This window comes from Rhinopithecus roxellana, chromosome 14 (genome assembly GCF_007565055.1).
Source record: "Rhinopithecus roxellana isolate Shanxi Qingling chromosome 14, ASM756505v1, whole genome shotgun sequence".
Classification (NCBI taxonomy): domain Eukaryota; kingdom Metazoa; phylum Chordata; class Mammalia; order Primates; family Cercopithecidae; genus Rhinopithecus; species Rhinopithecus roxellana.
In genome coordinates this window covers 15,096,000-15,122,294 of record NC_044562.1, presented here as the reverse complement: position 1 = coordinate 15,122,294, position 26,295 = coordinate 15,096,000, and the positions used below count along the sequence as shown (strand labels likewise).

General features: G+C 40.3%; 1 protein-coding gene across 2 annotated transcripts in view; it reads right to left on the bottom strand.

Moving 5' to 3' along the window:
• CNTNAP5 (contactin associated protein like 5) overlaps positions 1 to 26,295 on the bottom strand; it is an 886,717-nt gene that overhangs the window by 490,858 nt on the left and 369,564 nt on the right. For both annotated transcript variants that reach the window (XM_010356733.2, XM_030916676.1), the window contains exons 4-5: positions 20,689 to 20,836; positions 4,319 to 4,522 (exon numbers count right to left, since the gene is read on the bottom strand). In XM_010356733.2, the coding sequence (XP_010355035.1) occupies positions 4,319 to 4,522; positions 20,689 to 20,836 (352 nt within the window). The remainder of the gene's footprint in view (positions 1 to 4,318; positions 4,523 to 20,688; positions 20,837 to 26,295) is intronic.

The following is a 26,295-nucleotide window of genomic DNA, read 5'->3' as shown; positions in this document are numbered from 1 at the left end:
GACTGCCACTGGCAATTTGAATGAGATGTGTAAAAAGTGAGAAAGGAAACATGTCTGACCCCCTTATGGATTGAGAGAAAAAATCTCTTTCCCATTTAGTAGTTCTGGGAAAATACCAATGTTCTACTCTAAGAAAGTAGGCAAAGAGGAACCACATAGTTCAATTTCTCCATAGAACTGTCTCTACCCAAGCCAGACACAGTAAGGGTTAGGGTAACCATGTAATGTAAATTGGATACTCATCAAAGAGCATCACTAGAAAAGAACACTATGTATGGCCACAAAGCCATCCTGAGCAGCTGACCATGGTGCTGGACTTCTTCACTCTTAGCCTGAATTTCTGAATTGCAAGTAACTGATTAGAAAATGATACACATTTGAATGAAGAATTGTCACTAAAAGAGACACGGCTGAAATGTCCATACAAACTGGAGAGGGAAAAACCAAAACTCTCTTTATTTGACCAGTGCTATTCTTTAACCCATTAACTTGAATCCTGCCTCTCTTTCTCTCTGTCTCTCAGCTCTCCTATATTTCTCTTGCTTTTCTGATTCATTTTTTTAACAGAACAAATCTGATCATGGATGTCATAAACTCTTTCCCCTTTGAGGCTGTGTGACAACAGGAAAAGAACAGTATTTTAAAATAATATTTAAAGAATTCATATAAATAACTAAGATAAATATTGAAAAGATACTAAAATGTTAATAAAAGAGATAACCAGGTTGTAGGATCTGGGTTTTTTCCTTTTTTATATTATTTTCAGTTTTTTTTTTTAACTGATATATATTTTATAATCTAAAATTAAGAGCAAAACAGCTGGTTAGATATAAGTAGATTGTAATGGTGGCTACACTAACCACAGTCTGTGTAAATGGGACAAGTAATTTATCCTCTTTGAGCCTATTATTTCATATCTGTAAACTGGGGCTAATGCGTACTTATGCCATAGGTCTTCCTTGAGGATTGGACTGGACCTTACCACATTGTGGATCCTCTGTAAACAGACCCCATTGTCAGAGAGAGTGGTGGGTCATGGAGGAGTCAGGAGTGCAGACTTGAAGGTGAGCAAGCCCGACAGGAATAATGAAATTTGTGATGAAAACCCTGTTTCTAATGTACTCGATTTGCCTCAAGCACCTACTTTAGGAAGGGGTTCTCTTAGAGGCTAGAGATACAGAAATGAACAAGGTGTTATCCTGGTGTTTATAAAACTTATATTATAGATTTTCCATTATGGGCAAAGCAAAGCTATTATCACTCCCGTTTGCTTAGTGCTTCCAGAAATCTTCTATCTGTAATGAGGTAGGAGGGGATAAAGTACTAATCTGTGGCAGTGTTTCTCTAGAAGAGGAACCTAGAAACTTATGCTATTTAAGAAGTGTCCTAGGTGACTGCTTAAAACAGGTAAGTACAGAAAACACTCAACTGTGGTAAACCGATAAAAAGGAAGAGCTGCAGAAAGAGATAAAAAAGATGAAGACATCTTTAAACTATGCAGAACATAGCTAAAATATATTCTTTTTTTTTTTTTGAGACGGAGTCTCGCTCTGTTGCCCAGGCTGGAGTGCAGTGGCCGGATCTCAGCTCACTGCAAGCTCCGCCCCCCGGGTTACGCCATTCTCCCGCCTCAGCCTCCCCAGTAGCTGGGACTACAGGCGCCCACCACCTCGCCCGGCTAGTTTTTTGTATTTTTTTAGTAGAGACGGGGTTTCACCATATTAGCCAGGATGGTCTCGATCTCCTGACCTTGTGATCCACCCGTCTCGGCCTCCCAAAGTGCTGGGATTACAGGCTTGAGCCACCGCGCCCGGCCAAATATATTCTTACTACTTAATCATTCACCAAGTAAGGTTTTACTTAATTACCACCATGGTTGGAAATATAGAGAAGACAGAAACTGGGCAGAAAGACTTATCCTGCCATCTATGTATCGTAGCAAGGAGTCAGTGCTATTCATCTTAATATTCCATTTATGTTCAGAAAAGCCAGCATAGTTCAGGGTGAGGCATTCAGATATTGTTGGAAAAAATGAGCAACACTGAGCTTCTATTTTTGGCATTTGTCCATGTTTACTCATTGCTACAGAAAATGTATTTATAGTGTTCTTGGTTTTCATGTCCATACTCCGCAAGACAAGTCATTAGCCCCAGATTAGAAATAAGGAAACTGAGGCTCAGAAGACATTCACCATAATAAATCACATAATACATAAAGTAAAATAACATAACATAATTTGATGGCACATCTGTAATCAAAACAAAACGTGTTACATGACCATACCTATGCTTTTTCTACCATTCACACCATGAATGAATCTCGTTTACAACGTTAGATTTTGTATGCGGGAGCAGAGTTTTGGATGTGAAATGCCACACGTGAATTGGGAATCTAAACAGTAGTAACTGAAAGATTTCTTAATGTTACCAGTAGAAGACACCTGCTTTACTATTGATAAGTAATAACAACTTTACCCACAACTCAAAATGCTGTGTGAGCCACTTGTAACTGGGAGGCTCAGCTTCATTCATCTGATCTCCTTTCTGGAAAACTGAAAACCAGTTAATAGATTGATGCATGTTTGTGTAGTTTTTGGACACCGAGCATTCAGAAAGTTCTGATGCTTGCTTCTTTAGTTATGGTAATTACAACCAATGAGGTTACCAGCAAAATTTTTTACCACTCTCTTCTAGGTGAGATTCTACTTTTAAAGGTATTCTGGTGTGTACTTAATCTAACATATTAGGTGTCAATTTTGAGTTAACTTGAAATCTAGAGATTCCTTCTGCAATCCCTGCCTACAGTCACCATGGGGCCCCAAGAAGACCCTCAGAAATGCCTCAAAATTATATTGTTTGGTTTGGGGGCACTAATATTCATTCTTATGTCTCTCCAGCTAATTGCTAAAATTTATTTAACATTTTTGTCAATTTTCCATGCAACTTTTTTTGGTCAATCTTCCATGCAACTTGATGTTACAAATTACATTTTGCAATTTCTTTCCTTCTTTACTATTTTATAGTAAAGACAAAAAGATAACTATTTTCCTCTCCCTTTAATATTAGGAAATATCAGATGGGAAGCAGGGAGTCATTCTTTTTTTTTTTTTTTTTTTTGAGAAGGAGTCTCGCTCTGTTGCCCAGGCTGGAGTGCAGTGGCCGGATCTCAGCTCACTGCAAGCTCCGCCTCCCGGGTTTTAGGCCATTCTCCTGCCTCAGCCTCCCAAGTAGCTGGAACTACAGGTGCCCGCCACCTCACCCGGCTAGTTTTTTGTATTTTTTTTAGTAGAGACGGGGTTTCACCGTGTTAGCCAGAATGATCTTGATCTCCTGACCTCGTGATCCGCCCGTCTCGGCCTCCCAAAGTGCTGGGATTACAGGCTTGAGCCACCGCGCCCGGCCTCGCAGGGAGTCATTCTTACGAAAAACAGTCATTTACTTTTTTTTCAGCTTGTCTCTTTTTTCCTTTCTTTCTTTTTCCTATAGAAGAGCGTTTTTGTTTTGTTTTGTTTTGCTTTGTTTTGTTTTTGTTTTTTTGTTTGCGTCCTTGGGAACTGTGCTCCTGCCTTTTGCACTCAACTTATCCTTCCTTCAGAAATGCCTTTGATCATGTACAGGAGGCTGGGCCTCTCTTCTCTTTCTCTGGGATAAGAAATTGGTCACAATGAATGCGACCTGCCTGTAGTGCAACAGGTCCTGATGGATGGCAGCCCACAGTGGGAGGCTGTGTCCTAACTGTGTGGAGGCAGGAGGGCATTCTGTACTAAGTTTAATGGAATCTGGTGAGTCTAGGACTTACCCTGGTACAGCAAGGGCACCTAAATAAAATAGTTTCCCTTACAAAGACATGGGAATGCCTAGAAACTTAGATTTTTTTGCCTCACACTTATGGTCCCCTCTTCCCCAACACAAAATAACCCAGAGCAACCAAAATGCTTCTCCTTCATTTTTCCTCTGAAACTTAACTTTCTTAAATGTACCTAACAGAATAAATTCTGAGCAAGCCTCCTTATAAAACGTGTGTATACTTAAACTTGTGAAAGATTGTTTAGAGTTTGAGTTACTAAGAGAATTAAATGGATAAATACGTAGTTAGGTCAATAAATACATAACGATGAGTTTGCAACTCTCCCTACATATCAATGTTATATTGTGTCAAAGAATGCTATACATGCCTTAAACATTTATATCCCCACGAATATTACTTAGATTGTGCTCCAGTGAATTCCACCAGATACACTGCAAGTGTCAGACACTGTGACCTGTGGAGTAAAGGGGCTCTCTATCCCTTGGCATTGGAAGGGGAAGTCTGAGCCTACCCAAGTTGAGGTGCAGGGAGAGCCTCCCTTTCTGGAGTTCCAAGGTGATGTGGTCTCCACGCTGACCTTCTCCATGGAACAGGACCCCATCTCCTTGCATGCTCTTGAATTTCAGGGAGATCACATCTTTGAGAGTACTCATCAACTTCTGATTGAACCTGTACAGAAGTGAGCTTCGGCCATCAAAGTCAGCAACGTCTGATTCTGGGAACAAAGAAGGAGCGGGAGAGAAAAATCAGTGCATATCCTCAGGACTGCTGTTCCTGTTTCCCATATTAGTTTGTGTCCAGTTCACAGAAATGTTCTTGAGATCTTCCAGGTCTAGTCTCAACAGGAAACATGTAGACTAGAACCAACCTAATTAGACTCAAGGGAATTATTCATTTACAAGCAGTCACCACACACTGAGTCAAAGTGAACTGATCATCAGTTTAGAAGTAAAAACTCTCATTAGTGGTATGTCAGCTTTTGCTGGAGGGGACAGGGTGAGAATACCGCAGGTACCTATGTCTGGCTTACTATGTCAGATGGCTTAGAATAATCTCTCATGATTTGTCTTCCTGACAGTCAGAACCACTTGATCTTCTCATCTCAGACACAACATTAGAGATGAAAAATAGATATAATTATGAAGCCAACTCCACATAGTACTGTCTCCCTAGAAGGCTGTGTTGAGGAGGATTCTGAGGCTTTTACGGGGTTCAGTGGAAAAAAAAAAAATACTCAGCAAAAGAAGACTCATATTTGAACCAAGAGGGTAAATGTACTACATTCCTGCCGTAACTGCCTTATCTGTGCTGGTGATATTTATCATTTTAGTGTTTTCATAACATTCAATTCATTATTGTCAAAGCAAAAAAAAAAAAAAAAAGGGGGGGGGGGACGGTCAAGTAACCATGATTTAGATAAACTTATGTAACAGGTATGTGCAAACATACCTGACAAATTATGTCAAAAATCTAACAGAGATTCTATTTGGAATGTGTTGTTCTAGGTTATTTTCATGGTTTTTTTTTTCTATTTTTTAATTACAAAAACTTCTATAATGAGCTTTTATTGTAGAAAAAAATGTAAGACTGTTTAATTATACATTGAAACTGATTCATTATATACCATGTTCTGTGGGTGGGATTGTGGTGATTATGTGGAGGGGGTGGGATTTTCTATTTAAAATTGAGTACCCAAGAAAACTCAATTTTTCTGTTATCCATCATGCAATTAAAATCCTCAGCCTGAGCATAAAGAAAGATAATGTTTTTTTCACCAAGGATCTAGAAACATTCTTTGTGAATCTGAGGTTCTGAAATGAAAAGGAAAATGAAATAATACTTTTCTGTAATTAGTTTTAAAACCCAATTTCACAATTTATTTATATGGAATGAAGTGGTCCCAACCAAAAGGTTGCTGATGGAAACCTAGACTTTAAAAAGAAACTGTCCAAGAGACTTTCACAAATGTCCACCTTTCTCGGCACCTCCCCTCACTACCTCATCAATGCATTTATGCCTGTTATCTCAGCTAGGATTCCACCCAGACCAAAGTGGGGCCACAGACCAACAGTTGCCACCACTCATGGAGTAGTGAGGTCTGTGATACAGATAAGATAATGGATTCTCAACTGTGATGACCATAGTTTGTTAGCTGGGTCACCTTGGTCTAAGGTGATTGTATTATTTATAAGATGAAGACAATTATATCCATTAGAGAAAACTGCTTTGAGAAGTAAATGTGCTAAGACTTACAAAGTGATGACACATCCACGTGAACTCATTGTGCATGGCACATTATTTGTGTTAAATCAATAATAGATAGGAGAGGTATTAGTAGTAATTGAAATAACGGGAATCCTTTAGTTCCTATCGAGGCTACTCTATTGGTTGGCACCCGACCTTCTTACCCCAAATGATGCTTTTTCAATTTTGATTCAGATATTTACTGCCCAAGGATGCCAAAGTAGCCCCAAGCTTCTTCTTGTGTCATGTTTTGGCTTCTCATACTCTAGTTGAAATTCCCGTGTGCACAGCGCGTGCGTCACTACGTACGCAATAGTGCACAGCGCGTGCGTCACTACGTACGCAATAGTGCACAGCGCGTGCGTCACTATGGACGCAGTATTAATACTCTCTTCTGATTGCTTCTACTCTGCCACTGCACCAGATTGTGGAGGAGGAATTGGGTCCTAGGTAGGCCCTCTAGTGCCCAGCAGTGAGTAGAAGGACCACATAGTGTTCCACAGAGGTTCTAAAGGCAAATGCAGAGATTAATGCTCACAATAATGCTCACTGAACTGACTCAGTTCAAAGGGGGTAGATTCAGACAGGGTTTCTTAGAGGAAGTGAGTGGTATATTGGCCTTTAACAATATGTAGGAGTTACCCCAGGGAAAAGAGGGACCCAGTGTCTCCAGGAGGGGGAACAGAGGCATAAGAATGTTTGGTGCATCTCAGTACTGCAGGAGGATAGCGTGATGGAGAAGGGGCAGAAAGATCTCTAGCTCCCAGTGTGGCATTTCTTGCAGGCTGAGACATACAGCACGTGGTGTGTCTTTGAAGCAGTAACTCAATCCCATCATTATTCATGGATGCATTTGTCCCACTCCCATAGAAGGATATCGCATCTGAACTCTGGGTTTCTCTAGCACTGGGCACACCCCTCTATTTTTGTTATCACATGCCATGTGAGAATCACAGTCCACAAACTGTATATATCATGTCCACTCACTCGTACCACTCTATCTTCCAGCCAGCACCAGCACTGAGCACAGAGTCTGAACATGGCAGGTGGGGTGCCGTGTGTGGTGAAGTAAAACCACATGGAGGAAATTTGCCTTTGGTTCCCTGGTAAAGACATTAAACTAAGGAGAGGAGCCCTCTATACAGCAGCTCTGCTACTCACCAAGTGTCTGACTGGGGGTAAGTTTATGTCAAAACTATGGGGCTCGCTTTCCATCCTTGTAAAATGGTGCATAACAATGTATTCATTTACACTTACAACTGATTGTAAGAATGCAGTGAGAGAATTTGGATTAATATTTATATAAATAAATTATATATTTATATAAATATATTTACATATTTATATAAATATATTTATATAAATATACATAAAGATGTGTGTATATACATACATATATATACACACCTTTGACACTTTTTTGTCCAAACAACGGTTATGGATAAATTTATGGAAATATAAATATTCATTATGTTTCTGCTATTTCCCCCATCCCTCTTCATTTTATAATGTCATATTCCAGTGTACTTGGCCGCCAGGACCCCTCATGGAGGCCTGAGTTCTTGGGTCAAGTGCTGAATTCCAAATGTTTCCTTTTTCCAGTCCACTCACTTACTCACCTCCCTCCCCATTCATCATCGTTACTACGATCTACATTTCATTCCCTCCAATGTCTGGCTAGTCTAGTGACTTAACTAAGGATACAAATGATGGCAAAGGGACATAGGTTATCTCTAAGAAAACACATCTTCATGTTGTCATAAGACCTAGAGAAAACGAAGCCAATCAGTAGAACAAGTCTAACAGAGCTGGGTTTCAATTCTGGTTTTGTTCCTTTGGGGGCGGGGTTGGTTGAAGCAACTTTGTGGATTTCTCTGAGCCTCGTCCTATCTGTGTGATGGGGCTTATAGCAACCTACCTTCAGAATCATTGTGAAAATTGCACAAGCTCAGACCTGAAAATACAAAGGCGTTCAATAAAAGAAAGTACTCGGTAGTGAAGATTTTCAAGCATGGCATAAAGATGTTATCAAGAACTTGGTGTGAAAAATTCTGTTTGGGTTTGGGATTCGGTAGCCTTCACATCACACTGAGTAGGCGTGAATTCACGCCCTCATCATCATTGCCTGCTTTTCATTTTCTATGAATAGTTTCAGAACTGCCTCCTGGATTCCACTTTTGCTATCTTCACCTGACACATTTTTTTATCTTTAAAAAGCATGAGAAACACACACTTCACCATTGCTAAAGTACTTCAGTGAACTTCCTTTGCCCTGAGAATTAATTCCAGTCTCCAGGACTGCACATGATCCTGCTCTGTTCACCTCTCCCACCTCATCCTCTGTTCCTTTCTTCAACCCTCACACTGCTCCAGGCATGCTGTGATTTTAGTGTATGTGCATATGCATGTATGTGTGGGGCTGGGATAATGTGTGTGGAGCCCACATCACAAGCCCTGAAATTCTCCAAGTATTTTTTGCGCATGAACTCATGTAATAACACCAATTAAACTTTGAGGATAATACTATTATTCTTCCCACTTTACAAATAAGAAAAACACGGCACAAAGAGATGAAGAGGTATATAATGTGCAAATGCCAGGACCAGGATTCAAACATACCCTGTCTGACCCAGCCATGCTGAGTCCCCTGAGCTTTTTCCCCAGTGCTACCCACTCGGACCATGATGCTCAGCTCATCAGTCAGTTCCCACCTGGTCCTTTTTCTAAGGGGTCCTCCAACCCTGTTAGTCTCCCTCTAAGCACCTTGCCATTCTCTTCGTAATGCACCTCGCAAATGGATTAGATGCTCATCTGTTTTCTCAGTGGTTTATAGTCCAGTTGTCCAACACATCAGTGCATGCCATGAGGACAAGGGCCAGATGTACACTGTTTGCCACATTAATTCAGAGCCTCACACTGGACCCAGAAAGGTATGCCATTCAGAACCACTTGTGAAATGAGCTGTGACCCATCAAGGTGCCTATGCCCAAGTGTGATGCTGCCCAACTGTCCCCTGAGTTCCTGCCACATCATCTATTTCACCATTCAGAGCCAGCTGACCATGCACACTGGGAGAGTTAGTTTCTTCTGCAGGCTGTGCTCAGCCACTGGAGCTGTGATCCACGTGTGACTCACACATGCTTATTGGTGCAGAGAGGATGCATGGCCTTTAGTGAGAACAGAATTAGCCTGGTGGGAGTGTGGGAGCTTTCCTCTGACCACCACCAGTACCTGATAAGGGCCAGACTTTGCTGTTCTCAGAGATTTCAGCCAAACACTCTGCACCTCCGCAATATTAATTACATTGCACACAACAGGCTCCAGTCATTTCCCAGATACAGAAACAGGTTTTTAAAACTTTCAAAGAAGGATCAAAGGTTTCCCCAACTGAATACTTCCTACCCCTTCCTAGACATTAGGAATACTCAACACTCCCAACTTCGCTTGGAAAGCAGATTTAAAATGATAATAATAAAGACCCACATGGTTATAAGGTTGCTGTTAATAAAAGATAAACTATTATAAGCTGCTTTTTCCTCATGAGGTAGTATCATAACCACTTTTTCTGGATATCTCTTTGGAACTTAATTTGCTGCATGGGGTCTGGTGATAGAAATCAAAATCTTTATTTGTGTTGTGCAAGCATCTTGGCAGATTCTCTTTTAAAAGGAAACAAAGAAGTGTGTTGAAAGGAATAAAAAGGGTAGACATGGGCTTTTTCTAGCAGATGGGAAATAGGTGATCACTTCATATCTAGTTTTAAACATACCAAAAACATAAAACTGAATATATCTCCCATATTCTCTATCACAACTTCTCTAACACACTTGTGGAGCTTTCTTTCTCTGAATCCATTCCCCAGGGGAAAGGGAACTAATTAGCACACATTACCTAATTTAATGTCCTTAGTGGCCCTGAAAGGTGCATATTTTTCCCCATTTGTAAAGTGGGCACACCAAAGCTCAAAAACGTGTGCCTCACTCAACGGCACACACCAGGAAAGGAGTTGTTTGACACTGAAGCCAAAAAAAAAAAAAAAAAAAACAAAAACAAACAAAAAAAAAAACTGATCACTGATTTAAAGAAGGGAAGGATGATGTTAAATAAGAAGTTTTCTTTTCCTTAAATGTTGCTCTGAATTTCCCTGGGGTCCCTGCACTTCTGCACTTGCTCCTTCACTTGCTCCCTTTCTGGGAGGGCAGGGAAACCACGTGGACACCTGGGAGGCTTCGTTATGGTGGAGGTACAATGCCTTCTCTATCCCCACCATCTTCGCGAAGCTCAAACCCTCTTTCCTTTTTTATTTTTGTGGTTTTCCTTCACTCATGCATTCTTGTATTCAAGCTCTACAGAGGTCCTGGCTCTCAAGGGCTAAGCTGGAGAGAGCAAGCACACAATTCTGCATCTACATCCAATGGAAGGAGGTGAGCACTGTGTGCTGAGGGAGCACTGGACTCTCTCCAGGGAGGAGCAGAGGGTCAGGAGGGTGTCCAGTCAGGGTCAATGTTTCTCCAGAGTCCTGAGGCATAAGGGGCAGTCAGGCTGGTGAGGTGGGGGAGTGGAGTGGGAATAGGAGAATAGAAGGAGGGATCTGCATCTACATCCAATGGAAGGAGGTGAGCACTGTGTGCTGAGGGAGCACTGGACTCTCTCCAGGGAGGGGCAGAGGGTCAGGAGGGTGTCCAGGCAGGGTCAATGTTTCTCCAGAGTCCTGAGGCATAAGGGGCAGTCAGGCTGGTGAGGTGGAGGGGTGGAGTGGGAATAGGAGAATAGAAAGAGGGAGTGGGAGCGGGAAGGGCAGTCCCACCAGAAGGAAGGGGTTGCAAGTTCAAGGCAAGGAGGAGAGAGAGAAAATGCAGGGTCCCATCTAGGATCTATCAGGAGTCAGACTTGCTGAAGGGAAGCACGCCCTGCGGACCAGCAGTGCTGAGGTCACCAAGGAGGTTTTTAGACATACTGAATGTAGGACCTCACTGCAGACCTAAGGAATGAAAACCTGTGTGTCGGAACCAGCAAGTGGTGTGTTAAGGAGCCCTCTGGGTGGCAGCTGCTCTTGATGAGGTTTGAGGAGCTCTGTGCTCAACTGTAGGGTGCCAAGGGCAGTGGGGAGTCAACAGGTCACAACTAGAGTCGGGAGTCTCATGGTGGAGGGGCAAATTAAAAATAAAATACTACGGGTTTGGCCGGGCACGGTGGCTCATGCCTGTAATCTCAACATGTTGGGAGGCCAAGGTGGGCAGATCACCTGAGGTCAGGAGTTTGAAACCAGCCTAGCCAGCACTGTGAAACCCCGTCTCTACTAAAAATACAAAAATTAGCATGGTTGTGGGCACCTGTAGTCCCAGCTACTCCAGAGGCTGAGGCAGGAGAATTGCTGGAACCCGGGAGGCGGAGGTTGGAGTGAGCCAAGATTGTATCACTGCACTCCGGCCTGGGCGACAGAGGGAGACTCTGTCTCCAAAAACAAAATAATAAAGTAAAATAAAATAATATGAGTTTCAATGTGACCCTGATATCAATGGAGAAATAACTACAAAAGCATATAGAGTAGGGAAAATGCATGATTGCTTTGGGTTTTTAGAAAGACCTCTTTGTGTTTTAGAAAATGCATCAGATTACTTGCATGGTCAGCCTGCATTCTAATCCTGACTACCTACCCCAATTACCCAATTTTGCTGTGCCTTGCCAAGCTAGTAAAAACCTAATGTGGTCCTTGTGGAATTTTTTCCTTCACATTAATACCTGATATCTGTTCCTCAGAGTTCTCTATTTTATCTACCATGCCAGTGCCCCAGAACACAGCTGTTAGATACTTACTTCCTGGAGTGGACAATTGCTTCCCCTTTTTTCAAAATCGATTTTTAAGATCCCATTATTACAAACTCAATTCAATTCAATTCAATGTGTGGTTTGTTAAGATGAAGATACATTGGCAGGCTTCTCTAGAGTATGAAGGATAGGCCGCTCATGCTCCAGAGTCCTTAGAATGAAGGCAGGCCCTACAGTGCACAGCCTCTCCTTTTGGGTCAAGACAGAGCCAGCGTGCGCTCCCCCATCCTGGAGTACTGAGAATGCCAGCACTGGCCGACTTCCCACCAGGCCCATAATTGCTGACCTGGCTGTCACAGCTTGCTTTCTGAGAAAGACAGAGTTCCGGAGGCATATGCTGGCACATTTGATGGATGTTGGTAGCTTGTCAACAAACCAGCTAAAAAAAGGGCTTCACTGAATAACAGATTCCAAGCTTGAATCCCCAAGTGGGCCAGCTGGGCTCCTGTGTGGGCCAGGGACAAGGAGCCAGCTTCCTCATGGGCCAGAAAGCCGAAGCTCAACATTGACAGGAGAAGCTACGGATTCACCCTGACAATCAGTCCCACTTGGCATCTTCGGTTGTTCACAGTAAACATGATTTTCAATACAATTACATTTTGAAGCTTATGTCATGATACGTTACATAAGAAAAATGATGATTATTCAGACCATACTCTTGCACTGAAGACTTGAGGGCTTTGGCCAGCAATCCACAAACCACCAAGGTTTCCACAGTCAGCTCAAATGTGCACAGATTCCTCCACCAATTCTGTGTCTTTGCCAGGCCTTATCAGTAACTCTGATCACCTCAGATGAACTATGAAAACGATGAAAGTTTCCAAAGCTAACTGTGACAACTCCTAACGCAGCTTTTCTTTCAAAATTTCTGACATTCCTATGCATGATAGCACATGGAAAACAGGATGAGTTTCAAGAAGAGAACATGAAAACAATCACAGTGCACAAAAAAATCAAAACTCTGAATTCCAGTCATAACCTCAGCAGAGATACATGCTAGATCTGACAGTGAGACTCGCCTTCTCATAATGCTTAGGTTTTTTGTTTTGTTTTTAGATATTTCAGATGTGTGGGTATCTTTCCGGGTGCACTTAAAATTTGTGGTTCAACTGGACTGTTGAATAACGACAAAGATTACACAAAAATAATGTATTCATTTTAGGGAACTCCCATAGTAGATCTCATTTTATTTGTTACTCCTAAATTCATTGGCAGGTATTAAGCATATTCTGTATTCCTTCTGGTCACTGTCCTGAGCTCTGAGATGCAAAGATAACAAAGACACGAGCCATGCCACCCAGCAACTCAAACACCCTAAAAGCGACATAGCAAATGCATCACTGCGCTACTCTAAGATGTGGTACAAGGAAGCATTATGGTGGTCCCTACAACTTATTACCCTAATGAGGACTTGTGGGATTGAAAAGGGGAGCTATAAATAATGAAATGGGGTGACAAGCATGGAATAGAACTAAGGAGCAAGTTGGGCCATATGGTCACCCAAGTAAGAGGTGCGTGGTGGGCAGTGAGAAGATAGTGATCACTAAGGTGTAGACAGGTTAGCAAAATGTTTCACTACGGGGATGAGGTTTCAGAAATCTTAGTCACAAGCTCACAGAAGGAAAGGAATGATCAACCCGTGTTGTGGTAGCAGCATCCTGCAATGACAAGCTGCTTCCTGACTTCTACCGTCATCAGTGGTCTTAAGCTACAGTGTTGACACAATTGCCCACTAAAAGGATGTTCATACAATGAGAGTCATTTAAATAGCAATGTCACAATTAGAGACAATTATTTTTCTCCCTTGCAGTAGTGGACCTGTTTTTTTATAAAAAGATTTAGGATGATTTTATGTTTAAGGGAAGGTGAACAGTCTTTAATGATTCTACCTGGGCACAGACTAAGCCATTTAGTGCCAGGAGGCAGAGGGGAGTCATGGTCAATCACTCCAGTGACCACCTCAACAGGGAGTAAATGCAAAACAAATTGTAGGAGGCAAGGCTTTGGAACTTTTGTGGAAACCTACTGCTGCACAAAGTGGTTGATCCAACTACTAGGTCATTTTTCCCTTTTAAGGTTTCCTTTTAAATCACCGCCATTACCATATGGGTCACAGGAATCACAGCAATATCGTCAGTCAAATCACACACTGAGAAGCAGGGCATTAATTCATCAGGAAACCGTGTTAGCTGTGTATTTTTTTTCTCCTTTGCAAGCCTTACCAAAGACTTGGTTTCCTAAACCTCCATATTTATGAGCATTTGTTTATCTACCTTTTGTAGCTTCTGAAAATCTGTGAGTTCCTAAAGGGCAAGGATTGCCTTATTTATTTTTGTATCTCTGAAGCCTAGTAGAGGGAGCCTACTGGGTAATGTTTGTTGACTATTGAAGGAGCCTTCAGATCCTCAACCAGTCAGAAAAGTTTATAAAGAAGTCATTGATTTAAGATGGAAGATCACAGGGTCTTTTATTTAAGTGTTGTTATTCCATGTACGTGTGTACATTTGTCTCTTCACAGAAGAGATTTTTCAGCCATTCCTATAGGAACTAAGAGAAAGAAAGGTAGGACATTTCATTTAAATCTAATGAGGGAACTGCAATGAATCTGGCATCTTGGAGACTTTTCCAACTCTTACAAATGCTATGATTTACAAAGTGGGAATCAAAGTTCATATTGGACTGCCAATGCCCCAGGTCTGACTGCTGCCATCCTGTCCCTTCCCACTTCGAGCGCTGACACAGCTGTAAACAGTGCCTTCTGAAGTTCCCTGTGATAGGGCTGTATGGGCCTAAGCATGCCAGAGATGAGATTTACAACTCTGTGGCCTGTACCGTGTATGACAAATGACCCTAGGTGATGAGAACAGCAACAAAGAGGGCAGCTGAAGCTGGAATGACAAGATTATATACCTGGGGAAGGAGAATACAACTTCAGTTCTGAGGGTGATGGATTTTGGATGATACCACTTGCCAGCAATTAACTGAATAGGAGCAAGGTCTTGTGTGGAATGGAGGCGACCTGAAGTATAAAGTGATGTTTGTAATTCGTAATGAGACTGGGAAGCCTGACAGATCATTATACTTTATCAGAATTTATAATGCTTTTTAAAGTTAATTAGCTTCCCATATTTAAAGAAATTCAAATGGAAGCCCCCAGACAGAACTTCAGGTAGCCTAGACCCCAGATGGCCTGACGAAGGTGCTGAAATCCAGCTTTTTTACCTACGATTCCTGAGCATAGGCAGCTCAGGTAGGTAAAAAAGCTGACCTTCCTTGGAGATACAGATGAGATGTGGTCCTGAATAATAATGGGAAAAAGAAACATAGAGAAGTTTGGTGAGCAGCCTAAATATCTGACGAAGGCAACGATGCTCATAACTAACACTTTTTGGGTGCTTACGTTATGCAAAGCACTATTTCACACAATTACATGCGTGAAGCAACACTATTATTATTATTACGTTTATTTTCATAGAAAAGGAAGCTGGTGTCCACAGAAGACCCAAGATTGCCCAAGATTATCCAACTAGTTGGTGATGAAGTCAAGTTTCTAGGTCTGGTGGTTTGAATTCAGAGCCCATATATTTAACATTATACTGACTTCTCAAGTTTTCAGATTTCATTTAAAATCCTTAGGATTAGCAATCACAGACATGGAAATGACAGTGCAGACTAAGAATGAAGTGATGTTTGAGATAACAACTTTAAATTCTGGTTCCTCACTACGCTTGCCTAGAACCAACAGCAACAAAATGCTTATATAAGCACTGGAGACCCTGCCCGGAGATCATGATCTAATTGAAGCACAGTTAGAGAAGCTTTGTTAAAAGCATGTATGTCCCAAGGTGATTCTTACACAGAACTAGGTCTGAGAACACAGGGAAGGGATAGAGGATTGGAAGCATGCTAGCCCAGAAGCTCTTGGCCCGGTCAACAGCTAAACTTTGTACCTGGAGTTGCCTATGCTCAGGAATCGTAGGTGGCTAACTTTGATTTTGTGAATAAAAAAATCATCTGAGTATTAGAAGTTTCATTAGGATGTATTCTCTCTAATAGAATTTCAGGTTCCAACATTTGACAATGTCGACAATCCAGGGCATTGTGGAAAGCGGTCTTGTCGAGTCAGGGGAAGCAGATGTTAGACAATCACACAGTTAACTGATGACATGTAATCACAAGAAAAGTGCTTCCAAGTACAAATACAAGACTGATAGAGTCCAGAAAAAGGTCTTGTTTTTTCTGATGTTCCTACAGCATTGCAAGATGTCTGGTATCTTAAAGGCTAAAAAAAGGTATCAACTGAATGAATAAATTAGTGGAAGAAATATGTTAATTTTTCCAAACTGTAAAGGGTTAAGTCTGAAGAAACTATAGAGCTGTAAAAATTCTACCAATCTTTAGCAACATACACAACTAAACTTTTGAAAAAATTACTAAGCCCATAGAAACAAAAGTAGTTTCTTAGAAACTACAACAGGTTTATTAAAACCAAGTAATTCCGGAAGAACCTGGTTGCCTAAGGTGAGAGAATGAGGCTGGACTGATAGATCTATATACCCATTCAACAAATACTTACTGACTGTCTTTTTGTGCCAGTTAAGTGCTGGCTGTTAGTAGACAAGGTGCCTGATCTCATGGTACATTTTCCTGTGCAGATACTAGAGTAGGCAAACAAGAAAGAAGTAAGCAAACCCAGCCAGTGAAATTCTGTTTTGTGGTGAACAACACAAAGTAAATGACAGCACATCACATATCCATGGGCATATAATAATGGGCTAATGGTGGGTGCACAAGAAGGAAGACAGGTAACTAGAGGAACAGTCAGGGGGGACTTCTCTGAAGAGGCGACATTAAAATTAAGAATCACATTGGTAGAAGGAGTCAACCCTGTAGATTCTGGGAACAATCGTTCAACAAGGACTTTTACTTGCCAGTAAGAAATCTCAATTTTATTTCACGTGAATCAAGAAGGGGAATGCTATGGTTTTATTCCTTCTTTATAAAGAACATTTTGTTGACTGTGTCAAAAATGGTTTTGGGGAGATTGTGGTGTGGAAGCAGGAACTCCAGACAGGAGGCTACTTAACAACTCCAGGTAAGAACCGACAGAGGCTTCTACTCACAAAGGTGGGAGAAGTACATGGATTTAGGATGCATTTCGTAAGAAGTAACTGATAGAGTTACTGTTAGCTGTAGATAAGTTGCATAAGACTTGAAGTAATAGAGAAGGAAGAACCAAGGCTCCTTCCCAGAGTTTCGCATAGGCAAGTTGATGGAGAGTGTTCCCATTTACTGAGATGAGGAGGAGTGTTACGGAAGAGCAGGTTGCTGAGGGCGCCACTAATCAAGGGTTCCATTCTGCTATATTCTATTTGATATATCTACTATACTTTAAGTGGAAATATCAAGTAGGCTGCTGTGTACATCATCTCTGAGGTCAAGTCATGAGATACAGATGTGGGGTGACCAGCACATAGACGTGTTTGAATTTACAAAACTCTATCAATTCAGCAAAGCATGGAGTGTAGATGGAAAAGTAGTAGAAGAACTAAGATAGCCAATTAGCAAGTGAGATAGGAGGGAAAGCGAGGTTTTAAAAATATGGACATAGCTTTTTTAATCAAATACTGCTGAGAGCTTGAGTGAATTAAGAAACATTAAGTGTCCACTGAATTGGGCTTCTTGGAAATCACTGGTGATCTTCAGAAGAATAGTTTCTCTAGAGCATTCTGTATTATTTAGAGTTTCCCTAGAGAAATAGAACTAGTAGGATACTTATATATATTAAGAGACTAATTGCAAGGAATTCGCTTATACAACTGTGGGTCTGGTTAAACGCTCCTGAAATACATATGGCGGGCCCTCAGGAATGGGAAGCTAGAAACTCTCAGGAAGGATCTGAAACTGCAGTCCACAGGTGAATTTTCATCTCTCTCAGGGAAATTTCTGTTCTGCTCTTGAAGCATTTCAACTGATTGAATTAGGCCCATTCAGATTACCTAGGATAATCTCCTTTACTTAAAGTCAAATGATTGTAGACACCAAGCATATCACAGCAGTAACTATGTTAGTGTTTGGTTGGATAACAGGGAACTATAACTAGGCCAAGTCGACATGTTAAACTGCCCACCAAATGTCTCAATATTGATTGGAATCAGTTGCAGTGTGAAGGGGGCTGAGCAGGTCGGGAGAGCAACTAAAGAGAAGCTGAGAGGAGAGAGGAGGAAAAGGAGAGGTAGTTGCTAAAGGGGGTCATGGGTTTTTGTTGTTTTGTTTGGTGGTGCTTACAATAAGATTTTATGTTTATAGAAACAATCACGTCAAACTTGGGTGCGGTGGCTCACCCCTGTAATTCTAGCACTTTGGGAGACCAAGCTGGGTGTATCACGAGGTCAGGAGTTCGAGACCAGCCTGGCCAAAGTGGTGAAACTCCGTCTCTCCTAAAGATACAAAAATTAGCCAGACATGGTGGTGCATGCCTGCAATCCCAGCTACTGAGGAGGCTGAGGCAGGAGAATCGCTTGAACTTGGGAGGTGGAGGTTGCAGTGAGCTGAGATCATGCCACTGCACTCCAGCCTGGGCAACAGAGCGAGGCTCCATGAAAGAAAGAGAAAGAAAAAGAGAGAAAGAGAGAAAGAGAGAAAGGGAGAAAGGGAGAAAGGGAGAAAGAGAGAAAGAGAGAAAGAGAACGAGAGAGAGAGTGAGAAAGAGAGAAAGAAAGAACAAACGAAAGAAAAAGAAAGAAAGAAAGAAGGAAAGAAAGAAAGGAGAAAAAGAAAGGAAGGAAGAAAAGAGAGAAAGAAAGGAAGGAAGAAAGGAAACAATTCAGTCAAATAAAAAATATGATAATGCTGAAAGGGAGAATTGGCTTTGGAAGGTATGCTAACCCATTGGCTTTAGATACAAACTGATAAATGTATTCTTTCTTTAAAATTATTTCCCCCAAATAAAAAAAAAAGTACCAAAGCATCAGCACTACTAATTGAAGATTATAGGGTTCCTACTTGAAGCACATCATAGAAAAAGACATTCTGTGTTCAACAGCTCCCCAAGGTTGTTAACTTCCCGTTACTGGCAAGGTTGACCTGAAGGCAGTTTATCCCATCATAGGACGCACTAGACCTGGAGCCTACATGGAGAGAGGTAGACTCTGTTATCACAAAGTCGAGAATTCTTCCCTCGGCTTAGAACTGTGCTTTAGCAGATCTCTGAACCTTCTTATACCGTAGAAAAGGTACATATTATCGTTATTATTTTTCTGAGTAGAGTGTTCCTTGTCAGATTCTCAAAGGGGTCCATCACCAGAAGATGCTAAACATGCTGCTCAAAGACATCTTTCAAGCCTGCAGCCTGTGATTTAACTTGATGCTGTGACTTTTTCTGTGTAAGCAGACAGTGTGGGTGAACAATGAGCATGAAAAAGAAGTACAACTGAATGGACTGAGAAAAACCAAAAGGATAAGGACATGTTAAAGAGTAGTAAGATTCTTAGATCAAAATAGATGGCTGGTATAATTATATTCACAAACTTTTAATTGTAGCATAAAAGCTTCATACTATATTTAAAAATAACCTCCTAGCAGTGACAAATTGTTATCAAAGAGGAGGTAACAAGAGAATCTTGATGCTCCAGAGATCCCAGGATAGGACACATATACCCTTGTAGGTGTTCTATGCTTTATCACACAAAGTTTGAAGTGTAAGGCAGTTCCTCCTGGGCCTAATGGTTTGTTGATGCATCTGTTCTAAACTACATTGTTTCTGAAGGTGTTTGTTCAAGATAAATACAGTCATTTTACCAGTAAATTCCCTGTGTGCAGGGCTTTATTTTTAGCAAACACTCTATGTCCATAGTTTACTTGGAGAATTTGTAAACATTCAGCTTTTTGGGTCTCCATTTTCAGAAATTATAATCCAGTATGTATGGGATGGGGTGAGGGAAATGCATTTTCTAGGCAACACTCCTATTGATTCTGATACAGGCATTCAGTTGATCTCACTATGGAAAACAGTACAAACATGTCACTCATTAGGCACTCCTACAGCCCAAAACAGGAATCTACTGAATTAGTTTGGATGAAAGTGGTAGTGATCAAATGTGTTTATGCATTAGGGGTCACTGGATTTTAGCATATAAGCAGAATACGTCACTGCTTATGGCAGAAAAACGATTTATTATTATGTAATTTTAGGTTTCAGTATAAAGCCTGCAGGAAAGAATCATAGGGATAGGAACCGTCCCTGAATAACTTTAACCTTATTCTAAAGTGATCACTCGTTCTTACCCATGTTTATAATCTGCTTTGTGTGCAAGATAGATCTCTAATTTCAAATTTAGTACAAACAGTTCACAGATGAATGGATGAAGGAGAAAGCATTTTGTGAATTACATTTATTGTTCTTTCTCCTCTTCTTCTTGAAGAAGTCAAGAAAGTGAATGCTTTTCTCTCATAGCTCTGGGAAAGCAGGGCAGAGAAGACTTTATAATACCTATGCCACTTCCGGGGAAGAACTGAACTTAATTTTGTTTAACTGCAAAGGACAAATGGTTGCTTGATTCCTCAAGAGTTCTCAATTTTGAATGTTTCATTGAGCCTTTATTACACTATCACAACTAAGTCCCTTCAGCCCTAAGTAGAATGTTTTGCCTACTTTGGGGTTAAATCGAACATTTTAAAATACACATATGAAAGTCTAGAAACAACTTTAAAATAAGATGATTGTCGGTCTCAATGTAGATAAACTGATATTATGTAGGCAGTGCCACTCGCACTCAGCAATGGTAAAGGGTACATGTGAGTACTTACTATAGGAACATCCGTAGACCTCGACTCTCATGCCAATCTTCCCACTGGGATTCCATTCCAGGGGCACAAAGCGAACAAATCGGGCTTTCACTGAGTGCAGTAGCTTGTGGTGCACCACACTGTCAGCATTCATGTTTCCTGCAAAGGTCTGCAGAGAAGAAAGGAGAGCCAGTGAGGTCTGTGTTATCATGGAATTTCAGTGGAAAACCATATTTGCTACTCCACAAACTCATACTAAGAACATACCTAATTTCTCACATATTTCAAATGAAATATGGGTTGGGTGAAAATCCTGCATCATGTTTTTTTTTTTTTTTTTTTGTTTGTTTGTTTGTTTTCAGAAATACTTAACATTATTCTTTAAGAAATCCCTTTTAAGCCAGGTGCGGTGGCTCATGCCTGTAATCCCAGCACTTTAGGAGGCTGAGGCAAACGGATCATCAGGTCAGGAGTTTGAGATCAGCCTGGCCAGCCTGGTGAAACCCTGTCTCTACTAAAAATACAAAAAATTAGCCGGGCATGGTGGCACATGCCTGTATTCTCAGCTACTCGAGAGGCTGAGACAGGAGAATCACCTGAACCCAGGAGGCGAAGGTTGCAGTGAGCGAGATCATATCACTGCCCTCCAGCCTGGGCAACAGAGTGAGAATCTCAAAAAAAAAAAAAAAAAAAAAAAAAAACCCTTTTAAAAATTTTATGAATAAAGCAATTCTAGTCAGTCCTGAGCCATGACACCTAAAAGCTTTACGAAGTTAACAATACAATGAAATTCCCATGTTCCTAATGTTCATAATCACTGAAGAATGGAAGATAACTGACAATCTGCTTTTAGAAGGAAAGGATTTTATTGAAGTAATTGTCACCATTAATTGAGGCCAGTCGCTATGCTAAGCACTTTCCATTATCATTATCACCATTGTACAGATTTTTTTTTTTTTTCAAAAAAAGAAGCCTAGAAAGAGAAAAGGGGAAGGAAAGAAATCTCCAAGTCACCCAATTGGCTAGTAATTAGTCTGAAATTTCTACAGCCTCCTACTCTTCAACAATTTAATTGTTGTTACAGGACGGAGATAATGCAACTCAGATTTGTATCTTGTTCATTTGCACATTTCCTTGTGAAGTTTAAGCAAAAGTACACACAGCACAAAAGCTAGCTGGTCTACTAACATTGTACTTCAAAGCCTTTATTTGGATGAACAATTATTGGGGACCTTTTTTTGCTGCAGATGAAATCCAAAGACTCACACCTAATATATTTTTTAATTGGAGTAAATACAGGTAACAAAAAATTTATCATTATAACCAATTTAAAGTAAATAATTCAGGGCATTAAGCATATTCACATTGTTACACAACCATCACCACCATCCTTCCCCAGAACTTTTTCAACATCTCAATCTATTACCTCATCTTTAAGACGGGATGTCAGCTAGCATACCGATTTGCTTTCTTTGTTATGAATCATCTACTTTCTTCTTTTCAGCTTCTAATATTCATATATAAAACCTATTTGCTGTGTGCAATCAATGTCAACCAATAAAAAGAAAATCCATTGCTTTCGCAAATAGCCAACATGAAAACCAAGTCAGATAATTTTGCCTATTTAATGAAATCCATTTTCAAAGACCTTAACCTTAACCTTGATTGTATTTTCATAGCACCTGTGGATTTAGGTTATCTTGCATAATCTTTTCTACTACACACAAAACACCCACTAGCTAATAGCTCTGAAGTTAGGCAATGGATGTAATTACTATTATGTATCACAAAGTGTCTTATAAAGAAGGAAGAGTCTCCCTTTCTGTTTTGCTGCCCCTTCTGCAGCAAAACTCCCATGTAAAAGAATGACTTAGTGGTGAGGAATTTCTTGAGATTTAAATTCAACATTTCAGCTCCCAGGTTTGTCAAAGCTTTGAACATTTTCTCTTCATCCAAATGGAGAATGGCTTTATTTGACAGAATTGCTCTTCCACATCCCCTGCTCCCAGCATTAGCATGTGGCACAGGTATGAGGCTGAAGCTGTCCTCCATCCCTGCTCACCTGGAAAGGACGCCTCCCTGTGGAGGTGAGTTATTTTAAAATGTCCTTGTGTCCATACCGCTTTGATATGTATTGGGGAAGGAAGAGAGATGGGATCTGGTGGTTTCTTACTGTTTTGGACAGAGTAAAAGTGTGTCATGTTTTTCTACAGCCTAATTGTGGAACCTTCTATTCAGCACTCTCAATTCCCTACTGATTGTGTTCACTACATCCCACCTCCCCAGGCAGGTGAGTCCGTGGGTCTATGGCATTATTTATCGAATCCAAATGTGCAAAAGAAACTTATCCACCTTCAAATGACTGACTGCCCCTTCCGAGTTCGGCATAATAATTTGTAATTTGTAGATTGAATATCACACACACACACACACACACACACACACACACATCTTAAAACAATGTTTAAAATTTGATCACATACTCCAGATAAAAATATTTGTTTTATGACCTGGCAATGCTTTATAGGAGTTAATCCCGTGAATAATGTATGGTGTGCGCCAACGAGAAGGAATCCTGGACTCTCATTCTGAGAAGAGGCAGCCTTAGTATTGCAGTCTCACAGTCTCAAAGTTCTACTATCCCAGAGCCACAACATTTGCAGTTTCATAGTCTTAGAGGCTCATGGTCAAGTAGACCCAAAGTCTCACAGTTCTGAGATCTCAAAGTTTGCAATGCATGGTCCCAGGGACTTCCTGGTGCTGGTAGCTTAAAGTCACCTAGAAAGCATTTAACAGTAGAGGCAGATTGAATCTAAACAAAGCTACAATCAGCCCCTCCCCAAGCTCACCCATGGATCAAAGGCAATCAATCACTTATCAACGCTGAAAGTTATGTGCTGGATGAATAGCAAGAAAAGACCTTCCTGGTAGACGTATTAAAGACATCGTCCTATCCAAAGCCATCTCATTTGTTGAATTTAACATGTGAACAATAAGAATGACAACAAACTACTCATCAGAAAAAAAAAAAAAAAAAAAAACGGAAATCCCAAAATGCTGAAAGTAAAACACTATCAACCTAGCATTGTACATCCAATGCTGGAACTCAGAAAATGATACCCCAAAACATGGCACTTTGACATACAACTAAAGAAGTAGCCTCAATTCTCTCTGACGTTCCCCTCCTCACTCCATCTCTCAATACTTTGTCTGTTCCAAAGCACAGGCTATTCTCTGAAGTACTTTTATCTACTTGGAAACTGAACCCACCAAAGAGAAACAGAATTGTCTTCAATCCCCTCCCTGAAATTTAATTATTTAGGGAAGATTACAACTCATATTACAGAGAGAAAAAAAAAAATCTAAAAATTAAACACCACACCTAGAACCCAGATGATCTTCATCTCTAATCCTATTCAATGCCTAAAAAGAATTATTTATTAAAAATAGTCTGAGTATTGGGTCCATCCATTTTCCCTGAAAATTGTTTACTGCTCTTCAAAATGACCACATTTCTCCCATCTCCCTTTCCCCTGTGAAGAAGGGTATTGAAGCATCTGGACCTCATTGAGTTACTGAGTTATCATTCTCTAGCAACTCCCCTGGGCTCATCCATGTTAAATACACTGCTAGGCCTTTTCTTTCTAGTATCCTGCTATTGTCAATTTGTTCCATTAATTTGTTCCATTTGTTAATTTTCAGTGAACTTTTAGAAACAAGAGAGGAAGCTTTCCCCTAACCTTTACACCCACCCCCCCCAAAAAATAGCTTTCAAATATGAAGGAAAAATTAAAGTTCCATGAACAAAATAAATAATTTATTAGCTATATAGCTGCTAAGAAATGCTAATATGAAAGTAGAAGAAATTGATGCCAGGTGAAATTTGTGGTGTACAGGAAAGAATGATGAGCTCTCAATCCCACTAGTGAAAATGTATCAAAAGGAAAGGAAATCAGTACATCAAAAGGATACCTGCACCCCCATGTTTATCACAGCACTACTCACAACAGCAAAGATAGAGAAACAATGCGTGTCCATCAATAGATGAATAGTTAGAGGAAATGTAGTCTATGCATTATTCAGCCATAAAAAAGAATGAAATCCTGTCATTTGCAACAACATGGATGGAACTGGAGGTTATTAAGTTAGATAAAATAAGCCAGCTACAGAAAGACAAACTTCACATGTTTGCACTCACATGTGAGAGCTAAATATAAGTTGATATCATGGAGGTAGAGTAGAATGATAGTTACTAAAAGCCAGGAAGGGTATATGTGAGGTTGGGATGAAAAAAGATTGGTTAATGGGTACAAACATGTAGTTAGATAGAATAAATATGTTCTAATGTTAAATACCACAGTAGAGTGACTATAGTTGACAACAACAATGTATTAATATTTTAAAACAGCTAGAAAAGGTGATTTGAATTATTCCCAATACAAATAAATGGTAATTGCTTGAGCTGATGGATATCCCAAATACGCTGACTTGATCATTGCACATTCTGTGTATGTATCAAAATATCACATGCACAACATAACTATGTACAAGTATTACACATCCATTTAAAAATCAAATGAAAAATGCATGGTTAAATATAAAAGACTTTCTTTCTTAAACATTTTTTTTTTTTTTTTTTGAGACGGAGTCTCGCTCTGTCACCCAGGCTGGAGTGCAGTGGCGTGATCTCGGCTCACTGCAAGCTCCGCCTCCCGGGTTCAGGCCATTCTCCTGCCTCAGCCTCCTGAGTAGCTGGGACTACAGGTGCCCGCCACCGCGCCCGGCTGATTTTTTGTATTTTTAGTAGAGATGGGGTTTCACCGTGGTCTCGATCTCCTGACCTTGTGATCCGCCCGCCTCGGCCTCCCAAAGTGCTGGGATTACAGGCGTGAGCCACCGCGCCCAGCCCTTTCTTAAACATTTTAAAAGTCAGTTCATAGTTTTTAAAAAAAATAATATCTTGTAATGTTTGCAAGGCACGTAGAGGAAAATATATGTGAACAAAACCAAAAAGGATGGAAAGTACAGAAAATGGAATTATACGAATGGGCAAAAAATCAGAAAGGATATGAAAGATTCAAATAATATTATCAGTAAAATTGACCTAATTTACGTTCATAGAATACTCCATTCAGCGACTGCAGATTATACATTATTTTAAAGTCCACACAGCACATTCACTGAGACCATACCCTGCACCATAGAATAGGTCTTAGTTAAAACCATACTGTTTGTTTTTTAACCATAATTAAATTAAATTAGAAATCAATAATAAATTACCTAGAAAAACTTCAAATATTTGGAAGTTCATCAACATACTTCTAAGTATATTTTGACCCATAGGTCAAAGAAGAAATCAAAATGGAAATTAGAAATTAGTTTGAAATGCATGATGATAAAAACACTGTATCAAAGCTTGTGGTTCACAGTTAAAGCAGACCTTAGAGAAAACTTTGTGGCTTCAGTTCTTTGCACATAAGAAGAATAACATAAAATTAAAAATCTAATTTTCCACTTCTAGAGGCTAGCAATACAGTAAATTTAATTTAGAATATTAATAGATTGGAATATTACTCAACAATAAAAAGTAACAAAGTGCTGATTCCTGCAACAATACATTAGTTGAGC